The sequence below is a fragment of the Rhinolophus ferrumequinum genome, chromosome 22, assembly GCF_004115265.2.
Source record: "Rhinolophus ferrumequinum isolate MPI-CBG mRhiFer1 chromosome 22, mRhiFer1_v1.p, whole genome shotgun sequence".
Taxonomy (NCBI): domain Eukaryota; kingdom Metazoa; phylum Chordata; class Mammalia; order Chiroptera; family Rhinolophidae; genus Rhinolophus; species Rhinolophus ferrumequinum.
In genome coordinates, this window is record NC_046305.1 from 10,429,903 (window position 1) to 10,452,698 (window position 22,796).

At 42.7% G+C, this 22,796-nt stretch overlaps 1 protein-coding gene across 1 annotated transcript in view; it reads left to right on the top strand.

Moving 5' to 3' along the window:
* The window catches only part of PAPPA2 (pappalysin 2), a 220,107-nt gene that overhangs the window by 158,153 nt on the left and 39,158 nt on the right, over nt 1-22,796 (top strand). The window contains 3 exon segments of the mRNA XM_033092004.1: nt 14,229-14,397; nt 15,755-15,890; nt 17,562-17,671. Of these exon segments, the coding sequence (XP_032947895.1) occupies nt 14,229-14,397; nt 15,755-15,890; nt 17,562-17,671 (415 nt within the window).

Genomic DNA, 22,796 nt, shown 5'->3' on the forward strand with positions numbered 1-22,796 from the left:
TCAGTAAGCTCAAGCAAAGGTACTTCACTCTTTGGGTCTCAGGCTCCTATGTAAGTTGGGGATACTGCCCAAATCAGTGTTGGGGGAGGGGAGATTAACCGAGATAACACATATCCAGCCTAATGCCTGCCTTGTGCCAATTGCTCAATAAATGGTTTTCAGAAGAAAAAGCTTTCAGAAAAGAAACTCCTTGTACTCAGTAAATAGTAGCTCTTCTTTCCCTGCCATAAATTATGTCAGTACAGGAGAAAATCAGGTTCATTTCTTACCCAGGACTTCATTAAAAGTCTAACCATAGTAGGTGTTTTTTTTTAAGATTTTTTTTTTTTTTGAACTATAAATCCCAGCCAGAGATGTATCGATGATGCCAGGAGATACAGACTTGACTTGTAAGTGAGAATTCCCTAAGGGAGCAGAAGAAAATCTGGAGACTTACTGTCTGGTTCATATTCACCCTTCTCTGGTCAATACCCAGCCATCTTAACATGGGGCGATTGAGTCGGGCTTCACCAGGGCCTAACACTCCAGAAAAAGCCCGGGCTCACAGCTGAGAGCGGGGAGAGGCAAGCCCCCTTTCCCCCTCCTAGCCCAAGACAAAAGTCAGGATGATTGAACATGAATGATACTCATGAAACATTTATAGGAGGCAGCACTCTGGTTCAGTAGATTCTGGCAGGTCTAGTTAACCTGCACAGCTTTTGACAACCAAAACATATTTGCATGTGATTTTCATAGCATCTAGATTAATTTGCATAGTCACATGTTGACAGGCAATGAGTGCGGTGTCATCTTGAAGTGGGGATGGTCTTACAACTAGCCTGAAAGCTGCTTTTTTCCTTTCTTCTTACCTTCATTTTCACATACCTGAACCCAACTCAGGTGTCTGCAGAGCAGTGCAGTGAAAAATAATTCGGGGGCGGGGGGCGGGGAGTGGGGGGAGAGAAAAGTCTCAGGAGCAGGAAGAATCAGGGGTGAAGGGATTATTTCCAGCTCTCTCGGCCCAGTGAGACTCCCCCCCAAAACTGTGGGCTTTCTGCCTCCCCTGCGTCTCCACCCCAGGCAGGACACACAAGGACCTTTCATGGGCAGAACTTTTCTGGTTGAGAAACCTGGAAACTTGCATCACAACGTCAGCATTGGTTTGGGCTTAAACATTTACATTCGCAAGCACCGCCTTGAGGACAGATTCAGTTATTTACCACACTGTGTAAACTGATTTAAATCTTAGTTTATACCTGTTTACATAGCAGGCGGCGGGTTGGTAATCAGAAGTTTGCAAGTCGGGTGTAAATCACTGTCACTTGCCCCTGTGTTTACGCAATAAACTATGTCAGCCTTGTTCTGTGCTTGGTGGAAAGAGTCCAGAGTTGTACAAATGGGGCCCTCAGCTTCTTTCTAGGACATGCAAGCAGGAGGAGAAGAAATTAGGAAAAGCAGGCAGGGAGATCCAGACCGAGTGGGCACAGACTAATTTTATGCAGTTCTAGAAGTAGTGGAAAAACCCACCTGATGGTCAGATTCGCAGCCTGAACAAAGTACTCAACTTTCGCATCCATAGTGGAATGGGTGGTAATAATTTCTACCCAACAGTGTTGTTTGGAGGCTGAAAATAGGTAATGTACTCAAAGCCTTTTATAAACTATGAAGTTGAATACTATGAAGTCCTAGATATTCCTTTTTGTTCATCTCTTTTTAAAAGTAGGAAATAGCTACCACACGTACCTTATCGGCCTGCTTCTTCTCAAGTCCATTGTTTCAAGAGAAAAGAAATATAAGTACTGGGTCTGACTTTTCTCTTCTATCCAACCTGTCTAAGCTTTGTCCCATTCCACGAGGGGATGGCTAGGAGGGCACAGCTGCAGCTGGCACATCACCTGCCTGCTCTGCGCCAGTCTCGGGGCTGGGAGTGCAGAAACATACATGAATTAGACCAAGGCTCTGGCCGCAAGGAGCCCACAGCCTCCACGGTCTCTTTCATGTGTGTTATTTCTCCTGGAAGCAAAGCGTGGAAGGGGCCGTGGATACAGGTAGACACTTCCTCCTGGCCCCTGGATTCCTTCCCCGTCTTCCTGGAATTTGAAGGTGGCTCTGCCCACGCTGAAAATAATCCCCGAGGATAGGGAAATGCAGTGGCTGCGTCCTAGGGTAAGGACTTTGACCTTGCAGTCCAAGCAGATGTCACCATCACCCAAATGCCCCCAATTCCCCAGAGGAAAATAGAGAAGGAGGGTAAATGGATGTTGGGCGGCAAAAAAATAATCAGTAAAACAGAAATAAATGACTGTCATCTAGTCCAGCCATATGATGGTACAGCCACATCATGAAATATCCTGCTACCCTGAAAGATGTTTGGAGGACTATTGAAGACATGGGAAAACGTTCTCTATACAATCTATGCTAAGTGGATAAAAGCAAGAAAGTAGTTGTTATAAATGGCCTGGTCCCTATTTCCATATTAAAAGTATATTTTTATCACTTTTTCAATTGCTGGAATGTTTATGGTATTCATAATCATAATCTAAGGTAGTAGGTTTATAGGGAATATAACTCTTCTTTTTCTGCTTGTTTATACTTGCTACGTTTTCTAGACTCTGTAATGAGGTAAATGGATAAACAGTTAAAAACCAGGTAATGAAGTGCACTACAAAGAATAGATTATAGCAATCTGTGTGGGGGCAAAGAGGGAAAAAGGACATCTAGGCAGATCTTTCTAAACAGGCAAACCAAGAAGAGACCCGCAGCCCAAGACAGTAGTAAGAAAGGGGCGTGGCCCTTCCACCCCGTGTCCAAATCCTTCTAAGTTTGGGGGACAAGCACCGTCTGTTACTGAAGGCCTGACCCCTCCTCCCTGACTTCCAACATATCACCTCACTCTCTGAAGTGCACAGGTCTGCCCACAGGTGTGCAAACTCCTGCAAACCAGTCACATTCTCCCCCTTCTTATTGTCTAAAATGACTTCCTCCACCTTTGCTCTGGAGTCCATCTCACCTCTTTCAAATTGATCTCAGTCCATTACCTTCTTTCTCCTACATCGGAACCCTCTCCCTCTCACCTGGGCACTTCTCTGTGGCTGTGCTCTGGCCTCTCTCATGTGCAAACGCAAACACCCAGAGCCTTTTATTGATCCCCTGTCCCCTCCAACTACCACTGTATCTTTCTCCCTCCCTTTTACAATGAAACTTGCTGAGAGTTGTCTGCATTCACTGTCTCCATCTTGCCATCCTCTCTGTCCTTCACGTTGACACTAAGGTTTCTACTTCCGTCCCCGCACTAAAGCAGAGCCTGCCATGGACCTGCCTGCTGCCGATGCAATGACTCTTCTTGGACTTCCCTGTTTCATGGGAATATTTGCCTTATGTTGTGGTCACCATGAGAGAGAGGATGGACCCTCCCACCTAAACTTTGGATTGGATGTTACAACTAATGGTGCCATACACAGACCAAGAGAGTATGAAAAAGGTTTATTACTCACATAATGAGGCTTTCTGGAGGGAGGGAGTGAGGGGGGAGAAAGAGAGAGAGAGAGAGAGGAGAGAGACAGAGAGAGACCGAGAGAGAGAGAGAGAGAGAGAGAAGAGAGAGAGAGAGAGAGAATATCTCAGGTTGATCTTCAAATGGCTCGAGAGATCAGGGAAAGGAGTCTGGCCTGGGGTTTCATGGTGGTTAGGGAGGGGGCTGCGGTGAGGGTTCCTGTGTGTTAACAGGACCTGGCATGGTTTGAACTTTCTGCTGGTGCCAAAAGAGGAAGCTCCCAGGCTTTCTTCGGGGCCTGCTCCTTTGTGGGAGATGGTAGGGTTCGAATGCTGTCAGCAGTCAAACATCAAAAATGGAGTCAGGCTGTTTATCGCAGCCTAACTGGCTCCACCTTCCTTAAAACTCTTCTGCCTTAATCTGTTCCATCTCACTCCTTGATTTTCCTTCTTCTTTGCTGTCTCTCTCAATTTCCTCTCCTAGCTTTTTTGACTCTGCCCATTTCTTCAGTGTTGGAGTTTCTCGGAACTCACTTTCTCTCTTGCTCTATACACTTGTTAGGGCTGAAGTTGATTTACCCCGTCACCTCGACTACCATCCACATGTGCTGATTCCTGAATTTTCACTGGTACTCCAGACTCGTCCCGTAAGGGCCGTAACACCCACTGGGACAACGGCCACTGGATATAGCCACTTGGATACCCCACTTGCCTCTCAAACTCTTACTATTCAAAACAGAGCCTATTATAATCTCTTTCAAATCTGTACATCCTTCTGTTTCATGTGGTCGGTTTGGTCCAGGAACCTGCACATAACCTGAGACTCTTCAGCGTCCCTCACCCTCACAAAATCAGTCATCACATCCCATCGAGTGTCATCATCTGCCGACTCGCAGATATGCTCGTTTCTCCGTGCCTGTGCTGCTCCTTTTTTATAATAGGCCACTGTTATTTTTCACTTAAACTGATCTTTAAGTTGATCACTTAAAACTTCACGTTAAACTGGTCTTTCTGACACCAGTTTCCACCCTCAAGATATCCACCACTTTGCAGCAAAAACGATCTAAAACAAACAAACAAAAAACCCTCAAGTCCAATTATATAATATTCCCCGACATAAACTGAAAGACCGACTTTCTGCCATTTCATTTAGGAAAAAACCAAAAACTAAAATCGTTTCAAGATCTTGCATGACGTCCCTGGACCTCGCCTACTTCTCCAGCCTCATCGCTCACCGGAGGACCACTTCCCTCGAACTGTCCACACACACCTCCTCTGCTAGCTTAGGCTCTGATGCTACTAAACTTCTTTTACTTCTTCATATGTGTCATGGCTAGCATGCCTCTAGGCCTGCAAACATGCTATCCCTTCTGCCCGCGCTCTCCCCGGCGGTGACCTTTGCTTAGCTAATTCTGCTCTCCTGTGTTTACCTTTCTTTAGGAAGCCCAGCAGATACCCTCTATCTGTAGGAAGCTCTCCTCCTGTGGGCCCCCCACGGTTCTGCACCCAGGACCTCCCTGGCAATATTCTTTAACTCACGAGCAGAAGTGGTGTGGTTACCTGTCTATGTGTATTCTCCCATAAGACCATGAAGATTTTGTTGAACATAACGTGCCCAGTGGCCACTACAGTTACTGCTTGCTTATTTACTCAATAAATGGTTTCTGAATGGATGAAAAGACTGAATTTATAAGACAAATCATGATAGAATTTTGATTTTAAAGTTGATGCTAAAAATGGTAAAAGAGGGTATTTTTCCCATGAAATAGTGGAGCTTTATTTCAAGTGCTTTAGAGTGGAAGAACACTTTTAAAATATATGTGTGTGTTTTTCTTCTAGCAATTGTCTTGGCAACAAAGAAGGAATGGATAGTCTCCAAAGATGGTTTTAATTTTATTTATTCAAGCAACATTTAAGCTTGATTAGCATAACTCTGTACTAGTTAATAATAACAGAAAAGGGAGTACACCTCTTAACAAGCTCACCAGAACAATAGTTCACATATGTTAGCATCACCTAGGGAGACTTTTTAAAAATACGAATGTCCAGCTCACACCCTAAACAATGGACATCGAATCTCTGGGGGTGGGCCCCAGTCACTAGTGTTTCTGTAAAGCCACCTAAGTCACGCCAGTAAGCAGCCCAAATCAAGACGCACTAGTCTAGAGGAACTTTTGTTCCTATAAGAACAATATCAGTCATGGGATTTCGACTTTTCCTAAAGAAAATCCAGAGTAATGTTTGTGTCTTTCAAAATTAGCGTAGCAGCGTTTTGCATGCCAGATTTTTACAGGTCTCTTTGGGGTTTATTTATTTTTGGAGATAGTAGAAAAAATACAAACAGAATTGTCACTCCAAAGAAACTATAAAACGTAGGTAATCTCAGGAGTTCTTTCTTCTTAACATTTTATATACCTACTCTCCATTAAGCCCTTTCCTTTTCTCCATGCAATTACTTCCTCATACCCATCATCACAAATCACCCTTTGTTATTTCACCCAACCTGACTTCCTAGGAAGCTAAAATAAATGTGTTGAACTTATATTTTATCGAAAAGACCATGTTATATTATGGCTTTCACACTTGTGGTTACCTTTTTCTCATTAACTGTTATCTTTATGTGTGACAGTTAGGTTAACTTCATTAGGGCCCGTAATTAATTGTACTTCTAAATTTTTCCAACCTTCTAATTTTACTTAGATAGACTCTCATTCTACGAGTCATTCACCAAGATGCCATCCGAAGGTGCTTAGTCATCAGACCTTCTTGAGAGTAATTGGAAACAGCCATTCTTTCTGAGGGTCACTCAGGCTATCAGCGTTTCCAAAGTACATAAATCCGTTTAAGTTCTATAAACACAAACGTAGGTCAAGACGGCAATAAATAGGCCTCAGATTGTGACTATTTACTGTTTAACAAATGTATGGTTGGCAAACCCCTCCTCTGGGGTTTGTCTGATCTGACTTAGGGGGAGGGCCTGGGATGGCCCTGGAGCTGGACGTGCACGTGTGACCCATCCGTACACACACAGGTCATTTGTGCGGCAGAGTTAAAAAGCATAAGGTCTCAGTTCCTCTCTGTTGAGTTAATGATCATGTGATGATGATTCATCCTTTGTGCTACGTGTGCTAAGTGTTTTATGTAAATTACCCCATTTGTCTCTCACGACACGACTGATGTTATTATGTAATAACGGTATTATATAGCGTATGCTAGAGTAATATATACTTGGCATGGTACAGTAATAATACATTTCAGTGTGTTGCTATCCCCATCACCGATGAGGAAACTCCGATGACACCGATGAGTGTCAGAATGGTTACGTAGCTTTCTCATCACTCAGTCAATACACGGTATTAAAACCGTTCTGACTCCGAAGCCCATACCTTGGTTCATAAGACTTTTGAGCTTGAGCAAATGACTTCATTTCTCTGGGCCTTTTCTTCCACATCTGTAAAATAAGAAAGAAGAGAAAAAAAATCTTGAGTCACTTCCAGCTCTAGAAGTCTATATTTTCTATCTCAACAGAATCAATGAGAAGAGTTAACACTTCGGTATAACCTCATTGAGAGAAGTGATACATAACAATTTATTACTCCCAAGGATAAAAAAAGAAGCAGTGCTATGTTATAAACACAAATACTACACAGGCATGATCTTAGTGGATGATGCTTTAGGTTTATACTTGGAGAACTTCTAGCCTAAATGGATGGCCAAGGTTTTATTTCCTTCCTCTCGATGGGATTTGGTCAATTGTTCTCCATTCACACCCAAGAGGATTGGATCTAGGTCTTCCCTGAAGACAGAGTATTGGGAACTTTTTAAAGATGTCTAGAATTGAGTTGAACAATTAAGCACTTTCCTAAAACTTCTAAAGAAGACAATTTAGTGAAATTGCTAAAAAAGCTTTCCTTCGTCGAAGTATTATCTCTTGGCTTAGTGGTTAATGACAGACGTGCTGGGTCAGTGAGATCTAAATTTTAATCCCGACTTTGCTATTCATTAGCAATTTGACCTCGGAGGCTATTGAACTTGAAATGAAAGAGGCTGAGGGTGGGACAATTAGGGCAGTGACAGTTAGAGATGGAGAAGGGGTCTCAAACTCGAGGTAGGTGTTCAGACCTGGGGGCAGGGCATTATCGTACCTGCCGATTTGGAGACCTAAGAAAGTCCAAAGTTACACGTGAGGGGTAGGGCTTATAATTAGAACTATCTTCCTACTTGTAGGAGTTAGCTGTTTCTCATTCTAACAGAGAGGCTCTATTTTACCTGGGAGAAGACTTTGTAAGGGGAATTTTTTTTTTTTTAAGACAGGGAAGAATGGAAGTCCAAAGCCAAGTGGATGGTGCTGGGGATACGACTTCCAGAGAGTGGACTGGGCCAGACATCGGGAGGCCTGGTGTTAGTGCAGACTGGCAATGATGGGCTTGGACTAGCCATGCTGAAGTCAGCCTGCCCTCCATTTAGGAGACTGCCTTGAGAAACCAGGCCTGCAATTTGTTCAGAAGAAACTGGCCTGACTTTGGAAGTGCTGATGGTTCTATCTGGAGTCAGTAGCGGACTGTGTCTTTTAAAATGGTCCTCGGTCAGTACTTCTCAAACTTGAATGTGCCTAGGAAGCACTTGAGGGTCTCGTTACAATGCAGATTCTGACTGAGTTAGTCTGGGGTGGAGCCCGAGAGTCTGCATTTCTACCAGGCTCCCAAGGGATCCCCACGTGGCTGTTCCAGGAAGCACCCCCGTAAGCAGTAAGGGGCAAAACTATATTTTGAGTGATGAGGCTCTTCTGATTTCACTTTTAGAAAACTGACCCACGTGTCACACAAGCACTGAATCAGTACTGCTTCAGTTTCCCTAATCTATGGAATGGAAATAATGTGGTTACTCCTTGCCCTTACGTCTCCTTTTAGAGGTATTTTGTGGGGTAGGACTCTCAGATACTCCGTACAAAGGTTCTAAGTAAAGGGAGGTTGTTGTTTATCTGCAGCTCTTTTGTGGGAATACTAGCGCTTCCGTATTATGAGTTACTCGTGGACAATCAGACTGCGGGTGCTAATCTGTGCTCTGCCCTGAAACCCGCTACATGACCCCCGGCAAGTTATTTCACTTTTTCTAACCTTACTTACCTCATCTATAAAATAAACAGTTACACATTCATTGAACCAATGTTTATCATATGTCTGATATGTAATAGGCACTGGGGATATAATACGAAATAAAGTCTTGCCCTCACCAAGTTTTACATTCCAGTAGGAGAGGCAATACATGACGAAAACCCAAAAACGAAAATAATTACAGCATATATATTCTATGAGAGGTATACAGGTGCTTCAGTTAAAAACTAAAAACATTGCAGGTGTAAAATAAGTTTGCTTTGGGGTGGGGAAACTTATTCTTAGAAGACAAGCCAGTCAGGAGAAGAGGAAAAAGAAAAATACCATAAGCAGAGAGATGGCACCAATGTCCTTTGTAGGGAAAGAACTTGGCTGTGCATGGGATTCCAAGTCCAGTGTGGACGAAGTGCATTCAAGAAGGTGGAGGGGGCATAGGATGAGGACAGAGAAAGTGGGGCCAGATCACGCAGGACCTCGGGAGTGAGAAGTGAGACTGTGTGGATTTTCTTCTTCATGCAACAGGAGGCAATTGAAATGTTCTAAGCAGGAAAATGACAGGATCTATTGTATTTGTTTTATGAAATATCCCTCTGACTGGTGTCTGCCGACTGGGTAGGAAGGGATCCAGAGAAGTGGGGTGTCCAGTTAGGAGGTGAGAGATGGACACTTGGGCTAGCACTCATGGTAGTGGAGATGCAAGAGGCAAGGGGACAGATTCCAGAGCTATTTGGGAGGTAAAACTGAGAGGGCTTGCTGATGGATGAATGTGGTCATATGGAAGCTTGGGAAAAAAGGTAAGGTTGAGAGAAAGAGTAGAGTCAGTGTTTCAAATTTAAGCAACAGGGTAGATGTTGGTATCGTTGACTGAAATAAGGATGGTTGAGGATGAGCGTGTCTGGACATAAGGGAAGCAAGAACTCAGATAACAGTAGCCCTTATCACGTAGGGTGGGTTTGAGGATATGATGATGTAGATATATATTTTTCTGCACTGTGCCTACCACGTATGTGCTCGATATTTTGTTGTTATTCTGTTATTATAATTATTCGTCAGAATCTGCCCTGCTTCAGTAAAGACATGATAATTCTCTTGGAGTCAACAATCATACTTTTATTTTCTCCAATGGAAAATAAATATTACTTTTGAAAACCTGGCAGTGGTTTGAGAAAGATGGGGTAGACACGCATGTGTGCCTCAAGAAACATCAATCAAACTTTCGGCCAAGTTTTGATTACAAGATCTTTATTTCTGGCAATGATGTCAGAATCAGAAAGAGCACAGCTGGATTTTCAGCACTAGGTGGATACCACAAGCTCTGGAAATTGGAGAAAGCATCTTCTAACTTGGAAATTGTGATTTGTCTGAAGTAGTTAGAGGGAAAATAAATACAAACTCTCTTCTACCCCAAGCCCCCACGATACCCTGTGCCCAGTCAGTTGTCTGTCCTGTTTGGACTTCGCTAAGCATCCAACCTGTTGATCAGGGTTGTTAGGTGGGTGATTTTTCTCTCTGATATCTACACCTATGGTTTATTTTTGCTAGCAAAGGAAAGTAGCCTAGATTTTATTACTTTGCCCACCTGGCTATGTGTGAAAACTGCTGGCGAATTTAAAAATATAGAATGCTAGGCCAGCCCAGTAAGTTTGATTCAATATGCCTGCCAATCTAGGTTTTTGAAATGGTTCCTCCATCATGGGTCTACATGTATCATTCGGAAACCAGTGGTCTAATGGTCGGGGTGTTATATCATGATTTCAAGACTCTGAATTCTCTGCTTGCTTTTGCCAGTGACTTGCTTGCTGTGTGGCATTGGGCAGGTCACGTGGTTATTACTGTGCAGTTTCCTGTCTGTAGCATGAGATAGGTTAGCCCCCCCCTTACTCTACTGGGATGAAGAAGATATAGGAAACTGATAGTCAGCGAGTAGAATGATTCATGTGAAAGACACTTGGCCTAGACTATCAGAGAAGCCTTGGAATCCCTGTCCCGGTGAGGGCCTGCCAGTGTGCATTGGTCTAGTACCCGATGCCGTCATTCTTTGAAATGTAAACTTATTCACTTCATGGCTTCAAAGTGTCCCTTGGCTCTTAATTCGTACACTTTATGAGAAAGAGTCGGACCATTGTGAATAAACCAATTTTATTTTCCGTTAAAAACTTTAAAAGGGTCAGGGGTCACTCCTGAATATTACCAAACTGGAGGACGCAGCCGTGATACCACTGAGGTCAGAGTCCTGCCGTTGCTATAGGCGTCAGCCCCCTTCAAGGGCCTTGTGTGGGAACAAAATTTCCTGAAGGTGGGAGGATTCCAGGACACTCTGATTCCTGCCACAATCCCTTTTAGAGCAAAATGGCTAGAACCAGCCCATAATATTCAGGTGCTAAGCTCCATGCTGTGGGACCTCAGGGTTGGTACCATAAGCAGGGAGGGATTGGCAGGCCTTGGTGGAGCCAGTGGGACAGCCCTTGCTATTGGGCCTGCGGAGCGGATGCTTTGTGAGAAGTCTGAAGGGGGAACCTGAAGTGTCTCATCTGATGTTGTGACGTACAGATGCTGTGAGAGACTTATGGAGAGGTGGCCGTAGGAGGCCATCCCCGTATGAGGGAGAAGAAACTGTGAGGGGAGTCCGTGAGGTTGAGCAGGCATAGGAACCCTGTAGGAAGAAAACTGGATTTCCTAGGGATCAGGACTCTGTCCCAGCCTCCCCCCACTGCTGCCTGCAGTGCCTCCTGAGGGGTCCAGGGACACCAGTGAGAATTGTGCTGCTTCCCCTCCTACCTGCCAGCATCTCCACCCCTCTACCCTCCCACCCACCCACACACCTATGTTTTACTGGTATTACTGGTGATGTGTAGCACAGACTTATCATGATGTCTGGATACCACCCACAATATCCAACTCTCTCTTCTCCATCCAAGTTTGATCTGTCACCCCTCACCCCTGAGGTTATTAAACTGGCAAGGAACTATATGAAATCGGCATTCTTGAATAGCTCTTCACTCTGGGCAAGGAAAAGGAGGACTGTTTCCATGGCTGAAGTGTTCCAACCAATTCAGAGAAAAATACCACATGAAGTCAAAATATTAGCGTCCTGGCCAAGCAAGGGTTTTCCTTTATAACTATGCTGACATGCAAGATTTTACAGTCTCGTCTCTACCCCAGTATCAGTGGTATTGCCTGTCCTCTCCAGCTGGGGGATGTCAATTCAGAAGAGGTAGGGGAAGGATTTCATCTGTGGGAGGTGGTAAAAAGAAGAGAGTCCCTGGGAGGATATAAACTCTGTATGGGGAACAAAGAGTAAAATATCCAGGCCAGGCGAGGGACAAAAAGGAGCTTCCGTATAGTAAAAACACCTTCATTGAAAATACATTTGGGGAGGTATTTTAAAATGACATCTTCCATTAGGGAAAGGAGGCATGTACTAAAGAGTACGTAGTGTGTGATATCAATTATAGAAAGTTCAAGAACAGGCAAAGCTTATCTATGCTGATGAAAGTCAGAATAGTGTGGGTTGCAGGGCGTGGGGAAGGAACACCCCGGGGAGTTTCTAGGGGGCTGCACATTCTCTGTATCTTCATCTGAGGGGTGATTACCCAGGTGTGTTCACATGTGAGAATTCCTTGAGCTGTATACAAAGATTTGTGTAATGTTGTATATGTAATTTATTACTCAATACAAAATTTTAAAAATGAGTCTTCTATTTTTACCGCACTGATAGATGTAGCATCAGGATAAAGGGCATCTGGGAGGCTCAGTAAGGACAGAGGATACAAATATGAAAGGAGACTATAGAGCATAGAAGGGGCAGTTCATCCTGACACAGTGGAAGAACATTGGCTATAGCAGCAGGTCAACGTGGGTCCAAGTCCCATCGGCAGCTTGTACTGTGGATCGATCTTTAAGCTAGCTTTCCATCACTCTCAGGCTCAGTGTTCTCCTCTGAAATGTGGATAATAATATCTGAAATGTGGATAATAATATTTGCCTTCAACTGCTGTTTGGGAGATTCAATGAAATTATGTATGTCTTGTCAGACACCCAAAATACTGCTCAAAAATAGTGTTTCTTATGAACAGAGAGTAGATATATGTCCACGTAAACTATGATGGTGAAGAATTCCGGTCATAAAAATCAAATTTCTGTCCTAAAATATTCCTGGGAATAAAGGTGCGAAGAATGATTTAATAATCAACTAAATACTCTTTCACTTAGTTCTAAGTAGAGGTTGTTAAAATATGTTAAACTATTAAAATTTATTTAAATTATTTCGAATCAAAACAGTCTGTGTTGTAGGGTCTTGGGCAAAATACTTAACATCTCTGAGTATGTTTCTTTATAAAATGGGCATACCAACACCATTTCCTTAGAGGTATTCTGATGATTTAGTTTGTTAAAATATGTATTGTGCTCTTCAGTGTGTCTAACACACTGTGAATTTTGGTTGAATGATTCAATTTGGCAAATAATTAATGCCTAATATAAGCCAGATGTTGTTTTAGTTCCTGTGAATTAAAAACGCAAGAATAAGCTGTAATCCTTGCCTTCAGGAAGCTTCCAACCTTGTGGGAAAGATAGACATGTGCACATTTATACTAATATAAAATTAGAATACTGGGGAAATAGACAGGAGGTATTGTACAATAGTAGTCAATTCAAAGTGTGTGGATGATGGGCATATTTAAATTTACAAAGGGCATCATGACCTTGGAAAACAGCAATTTGAGGCCACTGTGTGGTTGAGTCAATGGCCAAAGGATTACTTCTGTTTTCGAATCACAAGCTTATCTGTACCCAGGAATGTTTTGAATCAGAAGTAGATGCATTGGAACAGCAAAATGGAAAGCACCTTCAAATTGGCAGTGAGTCAGAAGGGGAATGGGATAGACTTCGAAGTATCAACACCTAATTCTGTTGATTGCCGTCTACCTCGAATGCAGTCTCTCTGGTGGGAGGCCATGTCCGTTCAGGAGAAGGAAGGGCGAGTTTTCCAGGGCAACGTTGAGTCATGTCTCCTTTGAGAATGTGATGAAAGCTATGAATGCTTTCCAAGGAAAAAATGGACTTGTAAACAAACAAAATGACCATGGTAATCTCCAGCGAGTTATGATACAAATTCAATCTAAGAGCCTCTGTTTTAAAAGAAAATTCAGATTCACACTGCTGCATCTTCTCCTCTCTCTGGAGAACCAGCAATATGGGCAACGTCACTATTCCATTCCATCACCATATTAACATTGATGAGCCTCAGATCACTTCTGGGTAGTCCCTACATGTATGATAACCTGCTCTGTCCCCTACCCTCCCCGTCACTTACGTGTGAGACTTCTCCAAGATGAAAGGCTTAAAGAAAACCCAACTCGACACAGTCCAGACTCTGTGCTGATCTACTTGTCAGTCTCTCGTGAGAGTAATATATCAAACATGACTATACAGCAGCTACTACTATCACTGCTATTACGTGTACATTACTAGTTTTACTTCCATGACTTAGAAATTAGATTAGAGAGGTAGGACATCTGGCTAGCAAGAACCAACCGCCCCTGCCTATTTGCTAATTCTTACCACATCTCACTAAGAATCCAATCTTCTTCCATGACCTCCTTGAGGGAGTCTGATGAGTTCTTATATTTTATGTCTTATCAGCAAGTTCCTGAAGATACAGTGCCTGGAGGATGGCACCTGGGAGCAAGGCAGCTGTGTTCCAGTGGTGTGCAAGCCCCCTTCCCCTGTCTTTGAAGGCATGTATGAATGCACCAATGGCTTTGAGCTCAACAGCCAGTGTGTGCTCAACTGTAACCCGGAAAGTGAAAGGGTAAGGATGACTTGAATTTTGCTTTGCATCAGGCTGTGCTCTAATCTTGATGACCAATCCAAGACGTTGAGTAGAAATGATCTGAGTGAATCCCAACAGGCAGAGCCTTACTAAGCTGGGATTCTGACAGGAGGGAATGATACTATTTGATAGGGAATTCAGAAGATATCACGTTTTGGAATATTTTTTCAGAACTCTCTCGGATAAGAAGAAAAACCTTATAGTTGGGTATCTGGGTACCTTCCCGAAAGTGCTAGGATTCTGATTTGGCAATGTGATTTCCTCCCATGAATAGCCACTGACCTAATAGCAGGAATGCTGGTATTATATTCTTCCGTAGAACCGAGCCCTGGGCAGACACATGAATTCTTCAGCAAAGGAAAAGCTGAAAGCTTGGTTTGACTATTATTCTCTCTAGGATTTTGGCTGACAAAGTCCGAAATGAAAACCACAGTCTTATCGTGGTTATGTGACTAAGATCAGTTCTATTTTAGAATCTTTTCAAGTAACACACGCATACTTGAGACAGGAAGTTAAGCAGACTTCCTGGGCAAAGATCAATGACCTTGACTTCTCTCCTGGCTCATGTCTTATCTCAGTGTCCAGCACTCCAAGATAAGCACGTAGGACAGATATGAAAAGAATATGCCATGAATGAGACAAACACATCTGTTTGCACTGATTATTTATGGACTCACGAAGTTGGCCATATGAATGGAGAGTTATCTATAATTCTAAAATCTCACTTGCTTGGGTTTTGTGAGTTAGTACTATTCTCTTGTTCTACGTTATTGGAGGTGTGAAGCCAAGAGTTATACAAACCAACAAACAGGTGGAGAAAGGCAATAGAACTTTGGTGAAACCAAAAGTAACCATGGTGTGTCCATCCAAGCAGAAAGGTCCAACACACCTTCAGAAAAATTATGACTTGGTTTCACTGGATCAAAATCATCTTGAAAAAAGTCTGATATTTGCCACAAACAGCATTTGCGTGGCAGTATGGATGAATCGATGCAAAACAGCACCATCTGGAAAAAAGAATTCCCAAAACATCTCAAAATGCACGGATTACAGTTGATAGCTCATCCTCATGTTATAGCCAAAGGAAAACACATTGTGAATAAATTTCATTAATGACAAAATTGCTCATAACTCCTTCACATCAAAAGAGCAAACAATTGTCATGACTTTTTAAATTTGTTTTAGTCAGTAGCAGCATGGTGTATTATTTCGTTAGTGTCTTTTAATCTAAGTTCTAGAAGTGGGAGAATGTTACCACTTGATCAGACCGCTTTCCCTGCCTCTGAATGAGGTTAACAAAACAAGAATGAAATGTTCTTTACTTTTAACGTTCTAGCTCTCCATCCTGTGCACTAAGGAGGGCCTGTGGTCTGAGGAGTTCAGGTTGTGTGAGAAGCTGCAAGGGGAATGTCCACCACCCCCGTCAGAGCTGAACTTCGTGGAGTACAAGTGTGAACAAGGATATGGGATTGGTAAGTTCAGGAAGAGATGCTGAATTCTGCTCTCAAGGAATCTTCTCATTAGACCTGTCTGAATCTCAAGTCAGGTCCACTGTTCTCCCTGAGGACTGGATGGAAATGCAGTTGACTCTTAGCTGCTTCAGTAAAAGTGAAATGTATGGCAAATTCTTGCTTTCTGCCCTTCCCAATGTGTGTAATGTTAGTACAGTGGCTGAACCGTTTGCACAATGTCTGGCTGTGTTTCTCACTTCGCTGCAGGCTGAAAGTGGATTGGTTGGTGGCAGTTGTACGTCCAAGAGGAAAAGTGGGAATGTGTTGTCATACACCACGTATGTGCTGCGCTCTTCTTTCGTTCCCTCTGCAGTTGTGACTAGAGCAGAGAGCTCTTGGAAGAGACCATTTGAGATTGCATATGTTTGTGTTGCTCTGCAGCAATTCTTTCTCTACAGAGGACCAGGTTCCAGAGCTTCTGGGCAATTTCTGGATCAAATAATTGCAATTAAAGGTCTCTGTGGCCAGAGCTGATTGCTAGTGATGCTGACTCAACTTTGCCCTGGCTGGACCAAAGCATCATAGTCAAGAGGTGCTGTTTGTGGAAAACCTTGTGAGATTAACCCTAAATTCTGAACTCTGCAAGAAAGAAGTGATTGTACAAGTCATTCTAACTTGTGCAATGCCATGGGTATAATTTAATGGGAAAGCTCGTTAGTTTCGGAGATGGTTCTTTACTATCTTCAAGTTGCTGTTTGCTCGGAGATATCTTGTAGTTAGGCGTGTGGTTAAGGTGCTTAGACTATGCCTCTTGAGTGGAGTTTCGTGAGCAAATATGCTCATCTCCCCACCCTCTAATTTCTACATTAAAATGTCAGGCACTCACACATATTTAGTCCTTTAGGGGCTTGTAGCTCTTTGAGTTATTATACAAGTTAGCAAAAATCATCAAAATGGAGATAACGAGAGCTGAAAAGAAACTTGGAGATCATTAAAGCTACAGGTGAGGAATAGAGAACCCAGAGTGTGCCTTCTGTGAATAGAATTTTAGAAGACACAGGGACTCCATATACAAAAGAGTGCAGCAAGATTTCCCTTCAAGAGGCCAACACATAGCCAAAATCTCTTCTGATTTCCCATTATTTTCTTTTTTAATCATATAGTTTTCTTGGCTGTCAGCGTCACGATCTTCAGTGTAGCAATAGGCATTATAAATCTGCCTTCATAATTCCTGGGCCATTTTTTTCTCAGGTAGTAAAGTTCTTAGGTTATATGCTTCAGAAGATCCTATAAGCAGGAAGAATATTAAATGTACTTAAAAGGCATCAACCAATCAGGATAGATTTTTGGCTAGCCAGAGTCCAAGAGTGGGGTCTTGGAGGTCTGCTGGACCAAGACTTAATCTTTTAATTGTGGTATCATGCAGAGATTCATGGATTCCAAAAGAGTCCTGGACCAGAATGGGAGGGGGGCACTTGGGGAACAGGAGTTAACGTGGGCAAGTGGCTCCTTATGAATTCATGTAGAAACTATCAGGCACATGGTACATGAATATCAGCCCTGGCAATGACCACAATAATCGTGACCTATAACATAGAAATCGCTCTTGAAAAATCAAAGCTATTGATTCCAGGATGAAAAAGACTGAGATCTGGGAAGCCAAGTGTACGCTGTAAATTTCTGTTCCTTCAGGTGCAGTGTGCTCCCCATCGTGTATAATGCCCCCCAATGATCCCGTGATTCTGCCAGAGAACATCACTGCTGACACTCTGGAGCACTGGATGGAGCCCATCAAAGTTCAGGTGAGGAAAGGGACATTTTTCATGTGCCGTGGGCGTCAGACTGCTGAGCCGTTCTCCACTGACAGCTGATGCCCTGGAATAATTTTAGAGCCTTGCAAAGCCTCCTTGAGTCAAACAACCACATGGATCATTCCTAGAAAAAAGGATTTTAAAAAGAAGGACAAAGAGAGTGTGAGAAAAAATGATGGTCCACATACAAAGCAAATTTTAAAAGATAATCTAGAAAGGAGACTCAGAGACATAAAGAATAATAGTACAGATGCAGCAAGTCCATAGCGTTTTGTTCGTCTTTATATTCCTAGAGCCTTTTCCGGTGCCACACACTTTGTAGGTATCTTATAAGCCCTGGTTGAATGAGCAAAGAAATTGTTGGAGCACTATTTTCTACTTGAAAAGTCAATGTATATTTTTTCCCCAATCTGGGTACATTTCAGCAGCTCTGTACTGCTCTGTGTAATCCCACCCTCATCAACTTCAAGCTGCCCATTCCAGAGAGAAAATGCAGGCAGAATACTTTTTTCTCCGTAAGCCAAACATCAAACGATCTGGGAAAATCGTTTATCCAAGTTAGGATTGTGAGCACAATAACAATCGCAGAAACCCTGTAGACCTTGGAATAAAAAAAAAAAGGTGTTAAAAAAATGCTGAGCTGTTACTCCTGGTCACTGTCATTCATCACCTACGTAACCTTAGGCCGTTTAACGTTCCTCTGTGCCTCCCGGTCCTCGTGTAAAGGACACGAGGACACGAGATTATACCTATCTCATCAGGTTAACATGAGTATCCGGTGGGAACCTGCAGAGAAACCCTTCTAACTTTGTGCTGAATGCATGCTACCCTTTCTTGATTGGTTGCCGTTCTTACTGAAGACGGGTTGCTTCCCCTCACCTCTGCCTGCGCTTCTCATCTGTAATGACACTGCCTTGCTCTTCATGATTTGGGGGTCTGGCTAAACTGTGTGGCACCTGTGTACAGTTTGCAATATCCTTAGGAGCTCTATTAGTTAAGTGGCATTCCTGAGACTTGTGTCAGATTTCTGTGTGGAAACAAAGTGAAGTCATTCGGTTCGCTGCTTCCAACAGTGTAGGGGAAGTGAGGTAACTCACAAAATGAACCTCGTCTTCACTTTATAAAAGTACTTTGTCCCCCTGCCCCCCCCAAAAAAAGAAAATAAATCCCAAAGGTCAGAATTTCCAAAGTTAAAAACATAATTAAGAACATTTTTAGTTGTGCCTGTACCCCCAAATCAAGTATTTTTTATGCCAAAAGGAAACCAAGGGTTAACCCAATAGTTACCACTAGTTATCATTGAATGGCTAAACAAGCCTGTATGCTCTCAGCTCTTTACTAGATACTCTGAAATTAAGGAGTATTGTTTATAAACAGTGCCTACATAGGATGCTTCGTTGGTAGGAAATTGAAACTTCATTGTAAGAGAAAATCAAAAAAGAAGTCAATGGAAGCAATAAAATGATGATGAAGCTATGGCTCTTGTGTTCCCGGGTCCTCGGGGAGGCAATTAGGTACCAACTGTACATGAGCTCCTGACGTCTGCCATTCGGGGGTACTCACTGGCCCTCGAGGGCTGGGGAATCTAACCTTGTCCTCATAAATAAGAAGAAATGCCTCGTAAACCCAAGCCGTTTTAGTAAATGAAACTCTTCAAGGAGTAAAATCCCTATTGCTAACAAATTGATTTATTTGGGGGGTCAACCCATATTGTACTCAAGCTTAGATTCCGGTGTCCTTAAGAATCACTTAGGCATTTTGTAAAAGGAACAGACCTGGGTTCCACCCTTCACAGAGGCCAGCAATGCGTGCCTTCGAGCACCTGTCTTGAACAAGCACCACTGTTATGCTTTGAGACATATGGCTACCACAAAATAAAATCCTGGCAACACGAAAATTTTAAGTACCCTCTAAGCACACCTATTTGGAGTGTGGTTCATTGGGTTAGTAAATGGCGAACAACTATTTCATGCAAACCTCTGCGAACTCCATGCTTCACATACCTTTGTGTCTGGCAAGACTACAGAGCAAATGGATTCACGTGCATGTTTTCTCTAGTCTGCTTCCAATGACCTTACCCTTTGTAGTAAAAGCGATACATTACGTTTGGAGAACACTTTGTTTTCAAACTTGTGTATATGATATATATTTGTATATATTTATAATTTGATTTAAATCTTATACAAACCAATGAAGTAGGAAAGGAAGACTTTATTATCCTTATTTCACAGATAAATTAGACATTGTTGGCTGATCTGTCGAAGGTTGCAAGATGACAGGAAATAATCTGGCTCCAAGCGCAGTGTGATTTCCCAGGAATCACCGCTTGCTGTCGTTTTCGTTTGTGTGTTTGCTTGTTTGCTTCCCCCATCCCCACCTGTGTATGTTTAGGTCACTTCTCTCAACCCTGAGAATTCCCTCATTCCCACAATTCCCTTCCCTCCCCATGAAGTCTAACAAAAACAATTTGGAGAAATATGTCCCTATAATATTGCTTTTCCTTGTTGAGAAAGGGTTTGTTTTTAATGAACAATCGAGTATACTTTTTAAATGCCTCCAAAGTTTATTTGCGTTTCTCGGGGGGTTCTGCTGGTTTTTATTCATGCAAATGATACCTGACTCCTAGAATAATATACTTTTCATTAAAGGAAGAATTTCTGAGAACTTAGGTAGCCTGGGGTTTTGATGAAAAACAGCTCAAAGTAGTAACTTGCATAAAAAGAAGAGCGAGGTCATCCTGGGTTCAAATACTACCTTTGGAGCCTCTGTCTACTTATTATTAATAGCAAGGATGAGGGATAGTAGTATCTGTCTGGCAGAGTTGTTACAAAAATTCAAAATAAGACTTGTGAAGTGTCTTGTACAGTTTCTAGCACATAGTTCTGGATTAAATAATACCATTTCAATTCACTTTAGTACAAATCTTACTTTGGGAGATTTCCTTGATTTCTGAAAAGGTGTCTTCAAAAAGAAATAAAAAGACATTGTTCTGTACTTTGTGCGCACGCGTGTGTGTGTGTGTGTGTAGATAGAAATGTGTGGATCATTTGTTTACCTTTTTTCTGTCCCTTTTACACGTGAGGCTGGATGAAAATTCATGGCCATTCAGTGTTTCCTATTGTGACACCTGTGACTAAAGAAGCAATTTCTAACAGCTTTGGTTGTGAGACAGAAGAGAGTCAGAGTGAAATTATATTATTATTTTTAAATGTTTCAAGGGTGTGGTGGCTTTGGGAGGCAAGAGGTAGGGGGTCAAAATTCTGGGCCTTTGTTGTTGTACTGGCGTCTTCCTCCCTCACCTACTATACGCAGAGATCTAGACCTTTCTATGGTGTTGGCATCAGCAGAGAAATATCCTGACAGAAAGAGAGGATGGTAAACAAAAGGGCTTCTTGACAGCTCAATAAATGCCTGCCAGGTGACTGAGCAGGAGAATCTGGTGGTTGGGACCAGCAGGAGATGGGCAAGCACCCATTCAGTGCCAAGGCTCAGACCCAGACACCGGGGGGCCTCTGCCCGACCACCCTCCAGACCTCTTGGCGGTACCCCGAGGCCTGATGCCTAGCGCACCTGAGCTGAGGGTGTGGAGAGCGCCTCAGGCTTTTGCTGGGAGCACTTTGTACTTTTCTCATCCCTGCGTGTTCTCTTCTTCATTGTTTTCTTCCCTTCTTCTTTCATTCTAACACTGTAAGATTCTTGTTGGTAGGAATGATGTCTCACTTTCATCCCCAGATCTCCTCAATGCATGACTCTCTTCATCCCTTGCTCAGAATGAGGTTGCTGGATGAAACCAAAGATCCTGGAGAAGAAAATGGCTCCCACCTACACAGAGCCATTTCTCAGGGATTTTTCCAAAAAGCCTATGCAAGGTTGAATTTTTATGATCAACCACTATGTCGACAGAGTGTTTTGTTATTGTGACTTTCCTATTTAAAATAGGAAAATAACATTTTGACTTACATTGTAAAGAAGTGGTCCTTTGGGAACCTGATTTCATGGATTCTTTTCTATGCATAATGTGGCAATTGTTTATGTGTAAATGAGTTTTCTAAATTGCACTTGAAAGTGTTTCTGTCTGAAGTACAAAAGCATCCATCATAACATCTCATTTTCCCTAGTAGTTTGCTTCATAAACTTATTTTTCACAGACAATGCTTTTCTTTTTTTAGTATATTACAATCATGAGGTCCAAATTAATGAGATTTTCCTGTGGCTGCACATGTTAGGTTTGCAAAGGTTCTCTGCATGAAATCCCTCTCTCAGCTCCCCAGTTCTTCAACAGAATTGCTCAGTCAAGGCAAGTCTTATAATTTCTTACTTCGTTTTCCAAAATTGGTCCCTAAAGGATTAATAATTATTGACATAAACACAACATGTTTTAAGAGGAAGAGAGAAGCAGGAAGAAAAAGAAGATGGTACCCTCCAGGAGCCATAATTTCCAACTGAATGGTCTCACCATCCCTTTTGTCTCCCCATGTCCTAATCCTTGCCCTTGTCTGCCCTCCCACCCCAAAGTGTCCTCCTAAAGGATACAGTCATGTGTAACAGCACCAGTGCCACTTGCCCCACACTGGTGGGAAAAGAAATCACTCATGAAAAGGTCTCGTTTTTTATCAGCTTTAAGAGAGGGGACTTGCTCACTCTCGGTGTGGATGTATCTCTAGGCATCTCGCCATCATTACTAGAGACGAGTAGATAAGAGGGTGTTAGAGGACAAGGGAAGAGGCACTGGAAAGCAGATGGCAGGGCAGTGTGCTAGGGTCCCAATAAATACACAGGACACTGCTGTATTTCACTTAGGTTGCATACATCCATAGAAATAAGGAAATTGTCACAAACATGGGCAGCAGCAGAGCTCTGTGGTCTGACGTGATGAGCAGCCCATGCTGCCAAAAAACTATCGGAATGAAAAAACAATTGAGCAATTTTTTTGATAGAACTTAAAATTGGCTGACCATCAGTCCTGCGACCTTTAACTAGGAAACAACCTTTATAGCCGTGTGACCGTCCTAATAACTGTTAGGTGCTTCTCTCTCTTTCCTCCCTTCCTCCCTTTTTTAAATTGCTTTTTTTTTTTTTTAAGTGGCTCAACCAATTTTAATGGCTCAAATCTTTA